The sequence below is a fragment of the Alligator sinensis genome, unplaced genomic scaffold, assembly GCF_000455745.1.
Source record: "Alligator sinensis unplaced genomic scaffold, ASM45574v1 scaffold970_1, whole genome shotgun sequence".
In the NCBI taxonomy this organism is placed as follows: domain Eukaryota; kingdom Metazoa; phylum Chordata; order Crocodylia; family Alligatoridae; genus Alligator; species Alligator sinensis.
In genome coordinates this window covers 2,249,750-2,268,754 of record NW_005842094.1, presented here as the reverse complement: position 1 = coordinate 2,268,754, position 19,005 = coordinate 2,249,750, and the positions used below count along the sequence as shown (strand labels likewise).

Genomic DNA, 19,005 nt, shown 5'->3' with positions numbered 1-19,005 from the left:
AAAATCCTGTCGGTTTTATACAGGACATCCTCCCTGCTGCCAGTCCTGTTGGCTTTCAGCCCTCACTTGAACCCGGAGAGGGGAGGAGAAGCGCCCCCCTGTCCCTGGTCCTGCCCGGCCTCACACGCCTCTGCCCCCTCACGCGGGGTGCGCTGAGGATCGAGGGGCGGCACCCCGCCGGCGCTGATTGGTGGGAGAGAGGCAAGGAGGCGCGCGGTGATTGGCTGGACGCCCTCTTCCTCCCCTCGGATTGGCTGAGAGGAGAGAGCGGTTGTTCGGTTTGTTTGTTTGTACTTCGACGGGCCAGGGGCATTGCCCTTATCCATCTCCTTTGCACCGTCTTTTGCTTCGGCTGCGCCCCATAACCATTGAGGGGACCCGTATTATGCTTGCCCCCTCACACCCATGGTCCCCTCTACACCCGATACGTATCACACGACGACTGGGTTAGTCGTGCAGTGCATTGAAACCGTCCGTACACGCCAGTTAACTCTCACGCCTGAAAAAAGGTCCAACCGGTTACTAAAATATACCTGGAAAACACGTCGTGACTTTATAGCTGGTTTCTGCCGACCTATATGTCACGTGCGCGTGGAGCAGGGTCTCGAGGGCGAAGTAGGTCGGCTCTTCCTCGCCAGCGCTGAAATGTTGCACGCACATGGAGACGTGATGACTGCGGTGCTTCTGAATGAATGTGGAGCTGTTGAGGCTCCGGTTGAATCTGCAACTAAATGTTTGGAGTGTCAAAATTAATCTTGGATTAGGTACCAAACAAGTTAAGACAGCGGTTCTCAGCTTTTTGAGACTCAAGGCACCCCTCTTTGGACCGGAGGCCAATCGTTGATGAATCCAGCTTGCCATTTAAAAGGCTAATTTATGTATTACATTGATGACCTCCTCGCAGAGGGCTGGGGCAGCAGCCAGGCAGCGAGGCGCCTGGAGCTGCACTTATCTGCTCCCTTCAAAAGGTGTGGCAGGACCCCAGACTGCCCCGACACCCTGTGTGAGAAGCATTAATTTAAGCATAGCTCAATCTTACTTCTCCTAAAGGCAGTGGGAGTGTTTGGATGCAGTTGGTGCCCTCCAACACTGGGTCAGTTACCCACCCAGTTACGTTCTGTCATGGCTAAACTGCTTCCAGTACCCAAGCGTTGCCGTGCTGTTGTGTGCAGCGTCGACATATCCAGGCAGCGTTAGGATTGGTCCTTAATTAAATAAACGAACGGTTCTTGTATTGTTTTAACACTCATTATTATTAGTTCTGGCATACTTCCTTGCTGACCAAATATTTGAATGAAGATAGCAGACTTTATTGCAAGTTGCATTGAAAAACCCAGTTGCATCACTTGGGTTTTTGCCCAAATAACGTTTGTTTCTTTGTTGACCAGCTGAGTAGGTGAAGTTGCCAAAATGCCAGCTAAGCCTGACGTACAGGTACGTACAAATAAAATGGGAAAATCTGTGTTTATAATAAGTTTTAAATTAATTTTACTAGCCCTTCTGGCTTCTACTTATGAATGAAATGGAAATTCAGATATGTAACTTTAATTAACTGTCCCAAATATTTTTAATTAATTTTGGTATAGCTTAATTATTAGTTAAGGATTGAGTACCTGCAGTCATGTTATTGATGCACAAAAATATATGATTATTGGGTCATAAGTTCTAATTCATCACTAAAAAAAATCTTGCAACATGACAAAATAGAGATATGATTTGAGATCAAAGAATGCATGCAAACTAGGCAGTGCAGAAGCTTACATGTTGAAGAATCTTACATTAGAATATTAATGTTTGCTTTTCAAAATATAAAATCAACATATCAAAACATACAATAAAACCATCTATGTCAGTGTAAAAATTATTTTTCATGGTTTCAAGGAATTTTATTTTTAGGGTTTTCTTTTTGTGAAATCACTATTTTACATTCATAATTTGTGAGTGTTTTGACATCTTATGATAAGTATCTGTACCTTTGAGGGTGCTTTGCAAACAATAATTATATATTGTCTGGCTTCATAGTCTCAGGATTACATTGAATAATTATCTGATTCTGCAAACATGGTCAAGTTAGTAGCCCCACACCCTTCCCGAATCCCCCTCTGATCCTCTTCCCCTGCCTGAACTCTGCTTTGCTTTCTGCTTCCAATCCTGTGCTCCCTGCCCAATCTGCTGCTTTGCTTTCTGCTCCCTGCCTTGTCTGCTGCTGTGCTGTGCGGAATCTCTGTCGAGATTGACTGGGACCTGCGCAGATGGGGTACGCAGTGGGGCAGATGGGGCCAAGGCTGGGGATTGGGATTACAGGGCAGTGACAGCGTTGGGCCGGGCTCAGGGCAGAGCCACGTTCCGCTGCCCACGCACTCTTGTGACAGGCACTGGTTGTGCAGGCAGCGATGTGCAGAGAACAGATTGTGGCTCTGTATCGGGTCCCAGCCTTGCTCTGTCACCATCCCGTGATCCCGATCCTCAGCTCCACCTGCCTGTCCTGCTCCCAGATGTAGCTCCCTGTCCTCCCGCAGCCCCATCCCATCTGCTGGGTCACATGACCTCCCTGCACAAGTCTCGGTCAGTCACTATGGAGACCCTGGGATTGCTAAGCAGTATGGGGCTGGTGCCTGTGCAAGAGCTGTGATCCGCTCCCTGCTTGCCCCCACCCACAGAACGTGCCTGTTACAGTGGCATGCAGGGAGTGGATTGAGGCTCTGCCCTGGGCTCTGGCCCCATACTGTCACCACCCTGCGATCCTGATCCCAGACCTGGCCCTGCCTGCCTGCCCGCCCATCCCATTCCTAGATGCCGTACCCCACCCACCCACAGCCCCATTCCAGCTGCCTGGCTGGGACTGCTTAGGGAGTTTTGGTAAGCTGTTGCAGGGTGGAGGGAAGGGGGATGTTGACCCAGCAGGGGGGAGTGGCAATGCTGACCTGGCCAGTGACAGCTTACTAAAACTCCCTAAGTGGTCCTCTAGCCAAAATTATTGCCCACCCCTGGCCTAGAGACTATTAATCATGACTTCAGCTCAATAATGGCAAGGTGGAGTACAGTCCCAACCAGATAGATTTCTGCTTGGTGCATCAACAGCTGATGGTAATCATATATGAAACTGATTGGTAGAAAGAAATTACACAGAAAACTGAGTAGTATTTGGGACTTCTTTCAGAGGTGCTTATAAGGTTAAAAATCCATGACTTCACAACCCAGGGTAGTTCTGATTAAAAGCCTTCATGATCCATTGGTAAAGTGAAGGTGTCAGTTAGAAATAAAAAAAAAAAATCTAATAAGGAAAAAAGAAGAACTGAATAGCAATCAATATGAGTAATAAGAGATGATTTTGCAATTCAAAAAGTTCAATCTGTATAGTTTAACAGAAAGATACTGAGAAATGGCTTAATTGTAGTTTATAGGTTCTTGCCTGGATACTGTAGCTTTTTAATTCAATTTAGAAGAGAAAAACATAACTAGAGCCAATATTTGGAAGCTGAAGTAAGACAAGTTCAAATAAAAAACAGGCATAATTTTTTGGCTATGAGGAAAATTAACTATTAGAACAAATTGCCTAAGGACATGCTGGATTCTCCAGCTCTTAATATCTTCAGATCAGAACTGAATGCTTTTATGGGAGATGCGTTCTAGCCAAACTATACAAGATTCTAGGTTCAGTACAAGGGTGCTTGGGCAACATTAAAGTCCTGTGTCGAAGGTGCTTACATCAGATGGTCTAATCCAGTGGTTCTCAACCATTTTTGTACCAGGACCCATTTGTAAACATGGATGGCAAGTCCTGACTCACTGCCCCCTGCCCCCAGCCCTATAGTGTGTGGGGTAAGGGGTGGAGGTGTGGGGCAAGGGGGGTACGGGGAGCCCCAAGCAGCCTCGTACAGGCTGGAAGTCTGCCAGCCTGCAAGGGAAAACCCACGGCTTCCCATGTTTTTCCCCTTTAAAGGAGAATCCATTTTTGAAGTTTGTTCACAACCCTTTCATATATTCTCGTGACCCATGGGTTGAGAAATGCTAATCTAATCGACCTTTCTGGCCTTACGCTACCATATTTTCTCACATACAACACAAACCTTTTATACAAAATCACCCCTGCCCCCCAAATTGAGGTGCATGTTTTAAGTGGGGAAGCTGGTTTCATTGCTGGAAAAGTGAGCCTGGAGACACTGCGAATGCTGTACAGCTGCCAAGGTGTCTGCTACTTGTGTCTGCTCAGCAGACTGAAGGGGCAGTGTCCTGTTAATCCTTTCACAGCAGTGGCTATTGACTGAGTGTTGTCCTGTGTACCTGAAGTAGCAAGTGTTCTTAGTATCTTAAGGCTTGTGATTTGGAAACAACTCTTTATTTACAGGAACTTATATAAAGAACTACTTACAGTAAAGAACTAACAGTTTTGGTGTTGTCCCTGTGTGACAGTACGTCCTCTTGGCAATATAGAGCAGTGTTTCTCAACCTTTTAAGTAGCAAGCACCCCCTAACTTCTGAAAATGTTAATAAGTACCCCAGCACTCAATTTTCCAGAGGATTTTATATTTACAGACTAATGTGTGCCATCTGTTAGAAGAAGGGCTGTGTATATAAGGCCGTGATATGACAGATGTCTGATCTGGTGTGGGTAGGGTTGCCACCTGTTACACCAGTGGTGCATAACTCAAGTATGTACCTGGGCTAGAGGTGATGCTGGACAAAGCTAGGAGGGCTGAATCCGGTGCTACACAAAGTACGGTGCGCCAAATTATTACTGGGGAATTTAAATGTTTTGCCATAGTTTTGAGAGGAAAAGAGGGCGAGAGAGAGGAAAAGAGGGTGAGAGAGTGTTGGGGTACCCACATACCCACTGTCTGTGTCTTGCGTACCCACAGGTTGAGAAACTATGATATAGAGGGTCCAGGCAGTGTGGCATTGCAGGAGATGGTTTGCCACAACAGGAAGTTCTTGATGCCACACTTCCTGAACACACTGTTTCCAGGAGGGATACTTATTGAATGTAACACAGTTGGCCATAGTTCTGGAATTTAATTTTTTTTAACATTTTTGTATTCTGCCTCGCAAAAGCAAGATGTGTGTTTTATGGGGGGAGGGGGGGAGATTGTATGCAAGAAAATACAGCATATATAAAGTTGATTCATTGAATAAATATTTGCAGAATGAAGGCCTCAGTGGTGTTGTTCTACACTGCACATATCTACACTTCCCGTATTTTCCTATTAATATAGAAAAGCCCTGTGTTGTTTGCTCAGTGTCTGAAGGCTGACTGTATTGAAATTATTGTATAAAATCTTGTTAAGGCAACATCAGACTTGAATGGTCAATAATATATCTTATTGTTGTTTGTTTTGGCAGTTGGAAAAATGCCTAGATGATGCCACAAGAAAAAATAATTTCCAGTCATTACAGCAATTTCTGCAAAAAGAAAGTAATGGTGGTATTTCTCATAAATGCAGCAAACAGTTTTTTAACAAATTAGACAAACTTATATGCCGGGTAATGCACTTTTTTTTAAATCAAAAGTTCCTATGCTATTGTTGCTTGTGCAGTGTTGCAAAATCATTTTGTAGGATGGTCTGGATTACATCAATGAAAGGCCAAAAAATTCTGTGGGTTCCATACTGTTCTTGAAAATATTTCCTTCAGAGAAGACAATTTTATTTGTTTAGTAGGCAGATTTCTGTTATTTAAATAAATTGACCTTTGGTGCCCTGTCATTAATCATATTTAGCTTGTAGATATCATTTTGCTGTCTATATTTTTTTCCTGATATAGTTCTTCCACATCAGCTAATTCCAGGGCACAAACATGCATTTCTTGTGTAATCAGAAATGCCACAGTTATCATTTTTTTCAGCTCCTTTTATTGGGAAACTTTGGCCCAGTTTGTCTCAAGTACTCTCCTTTCACAGTTAGAAGCAGATTTTCAAGTGTGCATCATCCAGCAGAGGATTCACTTGTTATGAGAAACAGGGTGCTTAGTATTTTTGACAAATCTTCCCAGGTATTTAAATGCCTACATTGGAGCAAGATTTCCTGCTTCACTTGATTATGGTGTATTGCTGCAATTCAGCACTTCAGAAAAATAAAAGAGATCTAATTCCAAGTCCAACAATTTGCCTTTGGTTGATTATATGAATGATTCAAGTCGTTAAGAAAAAGTTTCACAACTGTATGGTCTATGTAATCCATTCTTCAGCACGGATACAGTGTTAATACAGTGGAAGTGCTGTGCTTGCAACTAGCTGGCACCTAGCAGGAATTCTCTATTATGTTCTACTGGCATTTTTTTTCTTAAAAATCTTTTTCCTTAAGACTAAGGAGTAGTTTGCTTTGGGATTGATTCAAATATACAGTGTATTATTGGAATTTCTGTAATACTTGCTTTACTTGACAAGCCTGATGCATTTAATAGATTCCATAAGCAGAGAATAGTGCAGTGCAGCTATATCCTTTGGTGCTGCATATAAGATTCTCTAGAACTAATGTGACATTCAGGGGAGTGGACAATGTTGTTGTTCTGTAGACTGATATGAATCTGTTAGGTATCAATTATTCCCTCGTACAGTTAATCAGTAGTACTATATTAGAAAAAGTAATTCTGAATAATACATCTCAGTAAATATATTTATGTTAACTATTTATATAAAGGGAAGGAGATTATTACAATGCTTATTATTTTTTAATTAAGCTATACAGTATTTAGAAAAATTTTAGACTTCTAAGTTACTGAAGGGAAGGAAGACAGTCTTTTTGAACTATTATCATGCTTTGTAACAATTGTGACATTTCTTACAAGTGCATTTTTAAAAAAAAAATTCAGTTTTTCATTTTGAGACGATTGTTCTGGGGTGATCTGTATCTCTTCTCCTCCTCCCCCCATCTGAAAATCTCTTAACTCTTTTCATATATGTTTGTGAACATAATAGTTGTATCTAATTCTTCGCCAGGAATAACTAGCAGGAATAAATAGATAATTCCAAATGAAACCCTTAGATTTAATTTTTTTTACTTCCCATGACACTAAAATAGAGATCTGTAGTGACCTCCAGTGGTAAAGAGTAGTAATGAAAGTGAGAATATAGAGTACTGCTGATTCTTTTGGGGCAGCAGTCCAGCTTGAAACTGCAAGGATTTTCTCTGTCCAGTTGCTGAAAGACAGAAATACTCCTAGCAGTGGTTGGGTTGATTTGTAAGAACAGAGTAGCATATATAATGCTGACAGACTATATAATAAAGCTTATATTGCTTTTTCAATTTTAGGAATTAGACAAGAAAGAAGTAAAAAATGTTTCAACTTTGCTAAATTCTCTTCAGAAATTTGGTAAAAATATCAGCATACAAGGTGAAGATGGTATTCCAGCAATGATAAAATATGGTCTTGTTGAAAAGATAAGTATAAACAAATGGAAAAAAAAATATTCTATTAGTTAACCATAAATAATGCATCTGCTATAAATACCTTAGTATGGTAGTTTCCAAGATTATGGGAAATCTTGCTAACTGTTGATTCTCAGTACTATATGGCAAAGTCATAAACAGCTCCTTGTAAGGATATACTAAAACAAGATAATAAAGCTTTCCTATGTTAATGTCATGTTTAAATAATGTAGGTATGCTAGTAGTGATTCTAATAAGCAACAGCACCTTTTTCATAAGAGCTTTCTTTTTGCCTAAATTAGGTTTTATCTATATTTTAATAAAAAGCAGACAAGTGAGAAAAAGAACTATATTTGAGGCTGCCTTATAAAAAGAGTAATTTTTCTACCAAGAATTGGAATTTCTAGGTGCAGTTGTTAATAAATATAGCATTACAGCTAGTAACAGTAACCCCAGACTTTGTACTTCCCAAAGTTTAGGACACTATTTCAATTATATTTGATAAATACAACCTGTATAATGAATGTGCCAGCTATCCTTGACTCAGATTTTATATATTTATATTGATGTAATATGGGCTGCTTCCAAATTACCTTTTGTAGCTCTTTCACTGAATAGAATTATTGGCAGCATAAGAAGAGAATGACTACTGGTTTGCCTTCTCAACTGCTTTTAGAAAGAAAATTCCAAGTAGATTAGTGATTAATGTTATTATACCATTCACATTTATAGACAATTATCTGACCGTTTTAAGCCATCTTCCAATTGATTTATTTATTTATTTTGGTGTAACCCATTACAGTCACAAAAGTGAATGCACAGCTTTTGTACTTGGAAGTCAGGCCATCAGGCCAGGTCATTTACTGCCTTTTACTTCAGTAGATAGAGATCAGCCGTAGTTGGTGAAATGTATCTGTAAAATTGAGGTTTGGGCTGTACTCTACACAAAAGAGACAAAGTCTTCAGGTTAAAGAGAATGATCCTCGTTACTTGGTAAAGTATAATGCAAACTGCACCTCTTGCTCTGTTTCATTTTATGATACTAACTAATGTAATGTTTTTATTTCCCCATTACATGGTAAATTGGTTTGAAAAGGCAAAAGAAATTCTGATATATAAAGGAAATGAAAAAAATGAAGTACTGGAAAGTCTAATTGAAGATTTCTTTGATGTTTTAATGGTAAACATAATTTCATAAAACATTTTATAAAGTATCAGATTTATAAAAATAAGATTAGCAATTTAACAACAAAAGGCACTTTCAAATATTTTTTTATTTAATTTCCTTTTTTGGCTAATGTTTTACTATTTTATTTTGTATAAAATATTTATTAGGACTTTATACATACTTATTCAGTATGTATAGGCAATAGTATCTACACATAGAAAACTTGATATTGCAAGTACTCATGCAGAAAATGTTTAAACTCATGAACAAAATGCCCTAGTATTCAATGCAAAAAATACTGTAGTGTACATGTATATTATCCCTCTTATGCTCAGATTATGCAAACAGTTTATATTTGCTTAATTTTCTGCAGTGGAACTGCTTGAATTCATAAAATTATGTTCACACATCAGTAGAGATTTAAGTATTATCATATATACTAAACTAAAATAGATTTTTATTATGTGATTGTCTGACCCATGAAATATGTCTAGTCTTATGTTTAGTTTTGAGGGACAGAGTTGTAAAACTTTAAGTCTTTTGATCAAATATCTTGGTATATGGACTTAAAGTAAATTATTTATATGTTACTATTTCAAATATTACAAAAGTAAAATATATTATTATTATTTTTATTGCAGATTGTACATGATACAAACACTGAAGGTATGTAAAAAAAATGTAGATACTGTTAGTCAAGCCTTTCGGTAATCACATCTTTTTTTGGAGTGATCATTGTTAACATTGTTTCCTGATCAAACCAAATTTTGTGACATTTGGAACTATACATATAGAAACAATGAAGACTCACCTAGAAGCACAAGGACTTGTGCAAATGAACCTTTAAGTCCTTGCAGACAAAGGTCTTTGGGTAAATGTGGTATCTTAGACCACTAAATAGTTGGAAAAATTGTTCTTTGCAAGCTTTTGGGTACAAACACCTATATCCTTAGACCTACAACCTACAGCACTTTAAGTCCTTGCAGAATTAAAACTGCTCTATTCCTGACAATGGTGTAAAATTATCTGGAAATAATTCAGTTGTATGTTGTAGTAGTTCTCCTGTGCATGTAACCAAATCAGTAGGCCTGTGCGAAGTGGCTAGTATTCTCTTCAGATTCGGCTGATTCGGGGGACAGTGATTCAATTCAGTGATTCAAATCACTGTCCTGATTTGATTCGGCCAAATCTGATTCAGAGATTCGGCTGTTGCCGTATCTCTGAAGCTCTGAATCAGCCAGGCCAGGCCCATCCCCCCACATGCTCTCCCAACCTGGCAATGGCTGCCCCGCCTGCCCCAGCTCTCTGCACTTGTTAAAAAAAAAGCCCCAATTCAGCGGGTGCTGTGAGGCAGGGGGGGCGATCCCTGTTGCCCCCCACTGCCCCACGCTGCATGCGGGGCTTTGCACAAGCCCCCAAACCCCCCGCCCCTCGCTCTCCCAGCATGGGCCAGCTCTGGCCCTTTAAGAAAAAAAAAAAATGAAAAACCCCCAGACTCTCTGCTCCTGTTGGCGGGGAGCGATCCCCACTGTCCCACACCACATAGGGGCTCTGCACAAGCCCCTGAAGTCCTGAGGCTGCTGCAGGAGTGTTCAGTTCTGGGGCTTTTCTCCATTTTTTTTTTTCTTAAAGGGCCAGAGCTGGCCTGGGCAGGACACCTGTGGCAGGGCTGGGGGAGCAGGGGGGCCCGGAGGGCTCGTGGCACTAGGCAGCAGGGATCACCCCCCAACCTGGCAGCACCCAGTGAGCACCAGGGCTTTTTTTTAAAGTATCGAGCTGGGGCAGGCAGGGGCAGCCATGGCGGGGCTGGGGGAGTGGGTGGAGGTCAGGGAGGCTGGCAGAGGTCCCCCCATGGTGCCCTCCCACAGCCCCCCTCCCCTACCCCTAGTACTTACCAGCTTGGGATCAGCTGCAGCTTCCTGCTGCAGCCACTGGGGATGGCCCGAATCATCAAAGCTCTCCAAATCTTTTCCAAAGATACAGAGAGCTTTGAATTGATTTGGACCTTTTCATTGGCCCCCGATTGGATTCTGATTCGGAGATTCGGCCACTGAATCAGGCCGAATCCCCTCCGAATCGAATCACCACCCGAAGCTTCGCACAGCCCTACAAATCATGTGCATCTTACTATTTTATTCAAAAAGTGCGATGTTTGCAAAAGTATTGTAATAACTAACTGTAGCAATAGGAGATTTTATTATGTTTGAGTATCTGGCCACAAGGATCCCATTTTATGACCTGATATACGTGATGTCAAAATCTTTTGACTAGCCGCTCAACCCACCCAAGCACCTAATGAAATAATAAAAAGGAATCAAAGTATCAGCAGCCATCCCTTAACTTACCACCTATGGCAATAAAATGGAAATTTCAGAATTTGCCCGTTACTTTTTTTTTCAATCAGTAATCAGCTAAGTAGTCTTAAGTTTCCCTATAGATTTGGCTTATATTTTGGGGTTTTTTTCTGATTTAGATTCAAGTAAAACACCATCCCAACTTTTATTTTCTTCTTTATTGTCAACAACATGAGATATCCCTTGGACTAGCCATCTGTCTCCCCTGACTTCCTAATCAGATCATCTTATCTTCATTCACATGTAGGCTTTGAAGAGTATCATCAAGCCAAGGTGTTTTTCCTGGGGTGGAATCCAGTTATAGGCTTGTGTGCCACCAATACCCAGTCCCTTTTTTAGGGGACATACGAACTTGAAATCTTGGCGAAGCAGTTTTTAGATATCATGCCTTTTACCAATCCTTTTGATTCCTAGAGCAATATATGAGGTCAGGGTGGAGTATACTAATCCTGCAAAGTTCTTGTTAGCCAAAGCTACTATATGGTTACTCTAAACAATACAAACAGCCATTTTTTGTATCTTAACTGGAATGTATAAAATGTAATATGTTTGTATATTAAATATGAGAAGTTGTATATGACTTTGAAAATGAAATGGTAACAAATTGTTTAATTTTTAAATGAAAACACTTTTACTGGATATATAATAAACCTATAATTTTAAATGCTGTTGAAGTAATGCATGACAATTATTTCAGTCATGAAAATTCATTCAGTCCTTGGGTAAACTATTTTTAACTTCAATTTTTTTCTTAATTAGGTAAAATACAAATACTAGAAAGCTTTATATTGAGAACATGTGCCCTTGTTGCTGATGTAAGAATGAATTTTTATATTCAGCAAGAGGTAATCCTTTTTTAAAAAGTTTTTAATTAGGTGTTTAACAGAGGGGTATAAAGATGACTAGTAAATTATGTAGACAGATGTGAACAGGGAAAGAATCCTGTTGAAAAATTAAATGTTCCTACTGGCTTTAAGAATGCATGTTGCTGCTATTATGTATGTACTAACTTTTTAATTTATAGCAGTTTGTTCGTCTGATTTCTGGTTTGAGTTATAATGTAAAAATAAGGCACTGGAGAGAAGCACCATATGAAAGAACATGAAATAATAAGATTGTTCAGTTAAGAAATATCTTTTAAGGTTGTTAATGGTTCTTAACTGTATTTTTATACAATGTTTTATGCTTTAATGTGTATGTAATGTATATGCTTTAATGTTAATAAAATAACTTACATGAAATGTTCCCCTTATTGTAGACATTGGACAATTATTCATGGACTTTAGTAGGGCCATCATTTCACTGTTGGAATATAAAACTATGAAGGATGAAGTGGATTTCTTTTTTCTTTAGAGATTGTCCCCCCATTTGTATGTTTTCAAGAAAGACATATTAAAGGCTAAATTTTCATACCCAGCCTTTTTTGGATAATAGTTACCTTCATTTGTTGCATCCATAAAATGTGCAGGTAAATGTTTTTGTACCAGCAATCACTGTATGCACAAATACCAGCACTTGGAAATCTTGCTCCCTAAATTATACCTATGAATCAGAACCTTAGCCCTGAAACTGTAGATCATTGTCTGTTAAGGCTATTCACTGAAGTCAGCTACAGTTTAGTCTGATTTACATTAGTATGAGTAAAGTCAGGCATCCCTCTTGCTGTGATTTTTGCTTTGGGTCACTGTTAGTAAAAATAAATAAATATGTTGTAAAGCTACATCCATCTGGCCTGCTGACATAGCCAGCCAGAGAACAATTAAAATGTATTAGAAGTTTAATAGAGGAGTTCAAATTTAAACATATTTTTCTTTACTCCCTTTTTAGGCAGTAAGAAAACTTAATGTAATGCTTGACACCATGCCTCGAGATGCCCGGAAAAAAATCATTTCCACAAAGGAAATGTTGCTTATCATGTAATTCAGCTTTTATTTTAATTCTTATCAAATTGCATCATTCACATAGTGGGGAAGAAAATTTTAACGGCAAGCTATTTTATTAAACACACGTTTAGTTTTATAAATATGGGCCCTATTCAGCCTACAGTTATCTCATGGCAATATAACCAAGTTCATGAGGATCATTCTTTCCCTTGGATGCTGTCCAATATATTGTTTCTCAGCCACAGTTAGGTTCCATCTTACCTTATTGTCCTAAAACAATTTTACTGCCCTAAAATAATACCTTTTGGTAATGGCTTCTGTGGTGATAATATAAATACACTGATTGGAGGAAAGATTCTTCATCCAGGAAAGTATTTGCAAAGATATGCATAATCAAAGATGAGTTCAGGCTAACTGATAAAAAACAGATAGAACTATCAGCCACGAAGAAAGGTGGAGTTTGTGAAAAATAATTGCAATTTACTTCTTTCTTTCATATAGCCCAGGTACTTACAGAATATGTAGTAACTTCATTTGTGATGGAGAAATAATGGGGGTGGGAACTGAGAGTTCATTTGTATGGCCCTCCCCTTAACAAGACTTACAATAAAACAAGCATCTGCATATTTTTCAGGTACTGCTAAGGAAGCTTATTAAACATTGGTTTGTGAATTCCTACTTCTCAAATTGCTAATGGGTCTGAGTCAAAAATACTACTGCTGTATCGTGAATGAAATACTGGCCCTTTTGAAGTCAATATCAAAATACCATTAAGTTTCACTTCATATTCAGACTACAGTCATTGGTATTAAATAAACCTTTCTCTGTCTGCATTGCCATCTTAATTTGTTTAAACATGTAGACTGTTATTTATTTTACAGGAATGACATGGGAAAGAGAATTTTAGATGCTGGAGGTAAGCAGAGAATCTTTCTTTGAGGCTCTGTATTAAACCATTTAAGTTGGAAATAAACTGAAAAACAAGGAGTCTAATGATACTCAGTTTAGCTAAAAAATAGTTTTTTCATCATTCATATTCATCATGAATAACATTATCAGTAAAGCACATACACAATATAACTGTGCACAGAGTACTTTAAAGCATTTGGAATGCGTCTTGAATATATACCATTTAATGTATTCCACTATTATAGTGGGGGGTGCTCAGGCAGTGACGGCAAGAAAGGGGATTGCCAGCGTGGTGGCAGTACTGGGTAGGGTGGGTGTCTCATTCATTGGGAAGGGAGGAGAGAGAGGGCTCACACTCCTTGTGTAGTGGCAGTAGGGAGCCGTGTGCAGCAATGATGGGGGAACTTGTGCTGCTTGCAGACCAGGGGCACTGCTTGCAGAAGCCCCTGCAAGTGTGTGGCCTCCCAGCTGCTCCGAGTTGGACAGCTCCAAACTAGGTCATGACTTTAGAGGTATAAGCACTCTGAGAAACACCATACAAAAAATTTAGTGCAGGTGGTTCCTATATTTAATGAGCATTGTTCACACTGATTAAGTCAGGGCCATCCAACTTCTAAGCCCCAGGGGGCTGCACCAGTGGGGACTGCATGTAGCACGGACTACACCAGTCAAACCACAGGCCACTGGGCTGTACGGATGCTCCCCCTATTTCCCACTGTACTGTACAACCCCACAGGCATCATCCCACCCTTCCAGCACTGCATTGGGTACCCCATCCCCTGTGGCACTATGCAGGCATGATCCCCATACCCCTCTGAACTATGCAAGAACACAGGCACAATTATCCCACCCACCTCCCGCTGCAACTTACACCCCCTGCCCTTACAACTGCACAGGGTGCATTTCCCCACAAGAAACCTTGTCCCCTTCCCCATCTCCCTACCATGCAGCTCTGGACTCTCTCTCAGTTCCCTGTGATACTCATTGCCTTTGAGAGGGAGGCAGAAAGCAGCCACTGGAGCAGGGAGCCCCCACATGCCTGCTGCTGTTGCAGCTAAAGTGATGGGGGAGCAGCAGCTGAACAGGAGCCTGGGTTAGCAACTTAGCTCTTCATGGGCTGCCAGTTGGACAACCCTGGAGTAAGTACATACTCCTTGTAGTGTAAGGGGTATAGCCTTTTATTTGTCCCAAGGCTATGCACTTACATGAAATGTGCTATTATAGCCAATTATGTGCCATTCCTTCCTTGAGATCAACTTAAGGTTTCAAAACAGTGAAGGATCTGAAAGGAGTGTGTCTTTGAGGATGGCCAGCACTAGTAAAAGCAGCTTTGTAGCTACTATAGCTTGTGCCAAGAGCTGATTTGGTTCCCACAGCTTCCAGCATGAGGGAGCAGAAAGCTGGTATAAAAGCCATCTTTGACACTTTCAGTTTCTGTGAACAGTATTCCTCTGGCACACCTCAGGCTCTTTATATTTATTTTTCTGAATGTAACTGAATGCTATGTTTGGACATTCTGATTTAATATTGATGTTAGCACATCTTGTAAAAATACATTTTAATTTTTTACATTTGAGTAGGTTTGATTTTTTTCAAAGACATTTAAATTCAGAAATAATGTTGAGAAATGTATATACATTTTTAAAGTTGGTAGTCTTTTTAATGATTTTGTTCCTACAAAATGTATGTTGTAGACTATGACTTACAAGTAGCCATTACAGAAGCTTTATGCAGAATGACATCAGAGAAACAAAGAGGAGAACTGGCACAGCAGTGGTTTTCTATGGAGTTTGTGACCAATGCATTTAAAGGAATTAAGGACTCTGAATTTGAAACAGTAAGTGATTTACAAATACTATTTCCAGGAGGCAAAATATGATGTTACTAAAATCTTTCTCTGATTTTTAACAGGACTGTAGAAAATTTCTTAACCAGGTGAATGGCATACTAGGAGATAAACGAAGGTAATGTAGTATTGTTACTACAGGAAAGAAGTTTTATGGTTGAAAGTAAAAATCCATTTCAGAAAAAGTTACTCCTCTAGGCCCTAACATTTTTTCTGCTTTTTTTTCTTTTAAAGTAATTCTGAGCTACAATAATACTAGCAGATAAAAAGAGACAACTAGCCCAAATCTATAGTACAAATAGAGACAAATAGCCCAAACCTTATCTTCTTAACAACTAACTACAAAATTATGTGACTAATTTTGCAAAAAAATGTTAATTAAAAATCATTTCTTACAGGGTTTTTACGTATCCTTGCTTAGCAGCAGTCCTTGATAAACATGAGGTATGTTACAAATTAACTGGATCATTTCCTTTGTACTGTTGATCTGTAGTGCTGTTTTAGGCATATGTGTATTTAAGTTTGTTTAGATTATAAACTACAGTTAACGTACTGGTGTTCAGACTGTGTTCAGATGCTATTCCTTTGAAGGTGATTTTTTTGTATATATTTTAGCTACAGATACCGCTGGATGAAAATCTTGAAGAATTTTGGATTGATTTTAATGTTGGCAGCAGAAGTATATCCTTCTATGTAGCAGCAGATGATGAAGTAAGTTCAGTTTATCATAATTCATTGAAGATATTTTGGTTTTTCAAAGGGTGAATTCAGATGTTAATGTTTGACAATTTAATGTTTTCTCAACACTATAGTGTATTTCATGCGTGTATTGTGAACAAATATAAGTGATCCTAGACTAGGTGTTAAATAGAAATACGTATTACATAGCTTTTTTTTAAACATAAGGATCAACAGAAAATTGATCACTACTAGAGACAGAATGGGTATTTCATGTGCTCTTCCACAAGTTTCCTAACATTCAAATGAAAGTTATATAATGGAGATCATAAATGAGCACCATATTCTCTTACTAATGGTCTCTGTTTCTGTCCCTTCAGCAGATATGTCTTTCCTTGCTGTAGGCGAACAAGATGTTCTTTATACATATGCTGCTCTTGTATTGATGGAAAATGCAAACAGCTATTCAAGTAGTGTTTTCCATCAGAAGTCTTCCAATATGTTTTACTTTATTTACAATGAAGAAAATGATCAGTTTTATATTTTAGAGCTTCTGAATATAGAAAATTCAAGAAGTGTTGGAGTGATGGTATAGCCATGATGGTTCAGAAAATACGTGAGGCAAGGATTTTTGTAGGTGATATAGTGTATTGAACCAACTGTGTGGTTGGGTTAGACTCAGACAACTTTTCAAATGCATTGTGTTTTGATTGAGGGGGAATTAATATCTGCATTTTAATACCTTCTGGAAACCTGTTTGCACATTTATCCTCTGTTACAGAGTTTTAGCAATCACTGATTGTGCTAGTTTTAGAATTTTGAACACTTTTAAAGTTGTTATTCTCTTATCTTTCTGTACCTCATTCTATCCAAGCTGTTGTTAGATTTTTATCACTTCTTGAATTGGTCAATTAATTACTGCATTTTGAGTACTTCAGTGTATAAGATATTAGCTTTAATCATACCAACATGTTATAGATAATAATAACAGAGATTTAAATTTAATTCTAGTATAATATGAGCTTTTATCCTCAAAATACTTTGGGTTTTTTTTTTGAGGATCATCAATGGGAAACAGTTGTCATACCTGAAGAAGAGGTAGAAATGTACAGCCTTGAAGGTACTGACACTCACAAATGTATCCTTATATTCATGAATTGTTATATGTATTTATATGTTAATTTGGTTTCTGAAATGTTGGGAATTAGTAAAATCTGGAGGTCTTGACTCTGTTGTTAAAAAAGCAAACTTTCCATTGCATTCAATGATTTCAAAACTAAATGTTGCATTGTACACAATTTACACAATTTTTAAAGTTAGAAGTGCACTATGTATACTTAATTTGCATAATATTATGGATAATTATCCACAATTGGTTTATTATAATGTTCCCTTAAATGATTTGTGCATGTATGTGTAATATTTCCTATGTTTGGTTTCAATTTGTATATACTTTGCCTACTTTCCTGTGATCCTAATTGTGTGTGTGTGTAAATTTTATTTTTACTATTCCTCTACTCCATATGATAGTCTCTTGACCAGCAGAGTATGTTGTGACTTGTCATACGCCATGAGTGTCCTTGTGTCCTACAGCTTTAAACCTCCTTGGTAATAGATACTTCAGATAAATATTTCAGTATCTCTAGGACTCCAGGTACACAGGTCATAGAGGATCAACCGTCTACACCTGTTCCTTCCATTTCACTTCTTTTAGGTTAAATCAGTTTATTGAACTTTTATCCCAGGACGCCTCCAGATACAAGTTATTCACAGTCCCCCCAGCATCCCAGGATGCTTTGTACCTCCTACACAAACCCTGCTGCCCCTCTCGCAGAGTGGGCAGGCTAGCCTTGGTCCAAGCTGTCTACTCCAGCCGAGCAGGGAGGTGTGCTCTAGCACCCCCCCCAGTTTCTGGCCTGAGCCACCGCAGGCATGTGGCTGCATTTCCAGAATCAAAAGTAGATGTCCGTTCACTTGCTTATTGGTTCAATCTATGCAGCATAGACTAACCTGCAAAGATTGAATCAATTCAGCCTCAGGCTTTTTGACTGTGCTTAGCCTAAGAGTCTTATAACTGCTAGTCGAGGGCTGGGACTGTGCTTTAAGAAAACTGATTTGGCCAACACCCTCTCAGGAACTGTGGGCATGGCCCTGGCAGTGTGGTGAACCTCTTGACTTTAGAGTTCTGGCTTTTTGCAGGACACAGCCTACAATTAAAGGATTTACAGCACATTGAAGAACCCAGCCCTTTATATTACAAATAAAAAGCATTAAATAACCTAAATATCTTTTACCATGGCTCTTCATCCACCTGTGGATTAGAATTTTTGAAATACCTAGAAAAATGGTTTTTCAGAAAGTTGAATTTTGAAGTGTTTCATGAAAAGAAATGTAATCAGGTTATCTTTGTTTAAACAGCAGTAAGTGGGAGCCATAGAACTGTTTCATTTCAGTTAAGTTTGATCTTTGGAACACCATAGAAAAGGTGTTTTTAAAGCCTAATGAAAGCTTCATCTTTTGTGTAGAAAAAGAATCAAAGAAGTTATTAACAGTAATTCTAAAAAACTCAATGACCGTCTGTAACCAAGAAGGAGGGCAAATCCTATTATATTTTGATCCTGTCTTGGAAATCATAGATGTGGTCAGAAAGGTTTATGGTGCAAATAAATGTAAGGTAAGATTTAAACTCTCTTCCTTTTTCAACTTCTTTGTTTTCTGTCAAGTGACCTAATATATGCCACTCAGTTTGTCAATAAAGGATTTAGGAAAGAGCCGTAAATAAAACATTTCTTCTGAACAGCCT

The 19,005-nt window shown here is 39.0% G+C and overlaps 1 protein-coding gene across 3 annotated transcripts in view; it reads left to right on the top strand.

Moving 5' to 3' along the window:
* The first annotated feature begins 260 nt into the window (after positions 1–260).
* The window catches only part of SYCP2 (synaptonemal complex protein 2), a 45,695-nt gene continuing 26,950 nt past the window's right edge, over positions 261–19,005 (top strand). For 2 of the 3 annotated variants that reach the window (XM_025204718.1, XM_006024090.2), the window contains exons 1-14: positions 629–1,434; positions 5,341–5,481; positions 7,248–7,376; positions 8,440–8,544; positions 9,174–9,198; positions 11,646–11,731; positions 12,714–12,802; positions 13,651–13,685; positions 15,373–15,515; positions 15,590–15,642; positions 15,923–15,968; positions 16,140–16,235; positions 17,262–17,322; positions 18,728–18,876. In XM_025204718.1, coding sequence (XP_025060503.1) covers positions 1,411–1,434; positions 5,341–5,481; positions 7,248–7,376; positions 8,440–8,544; positions 9,174–9,198; positions 11,646–11,731; positions 12,714–12,802; positions 13,651–13,685; positions 15,373–15,515; positions 15,590–15,642; positions 15,923–15,968; positions 16,140–16,235; positions 17,262–17,322; positions 18,728–18,876 — 1,182 coding nt within the window. In that variant the 5' untranslated portion in view covers positions 629–1,410. Of the gene's footprint in view, positions 279–628; positions 1,435–5,340; positions 5,482–7,247; positions 7,377–8,439; positions 8,545–9,173; positions 9,199–11,645; positions 11,732–12,713; positions 12,803–13,650; positions 13,686–15,372; positions 15,516–15,589; positions 15,643–15,922; positions 15,969–16,139; positions 16,236–17,261; positions 17,323–18,727; positions 18,877–19,005 lie in introns of those variants that run through there. The other variant, XM_025204717.1, reaches the window with a different exon arrangement.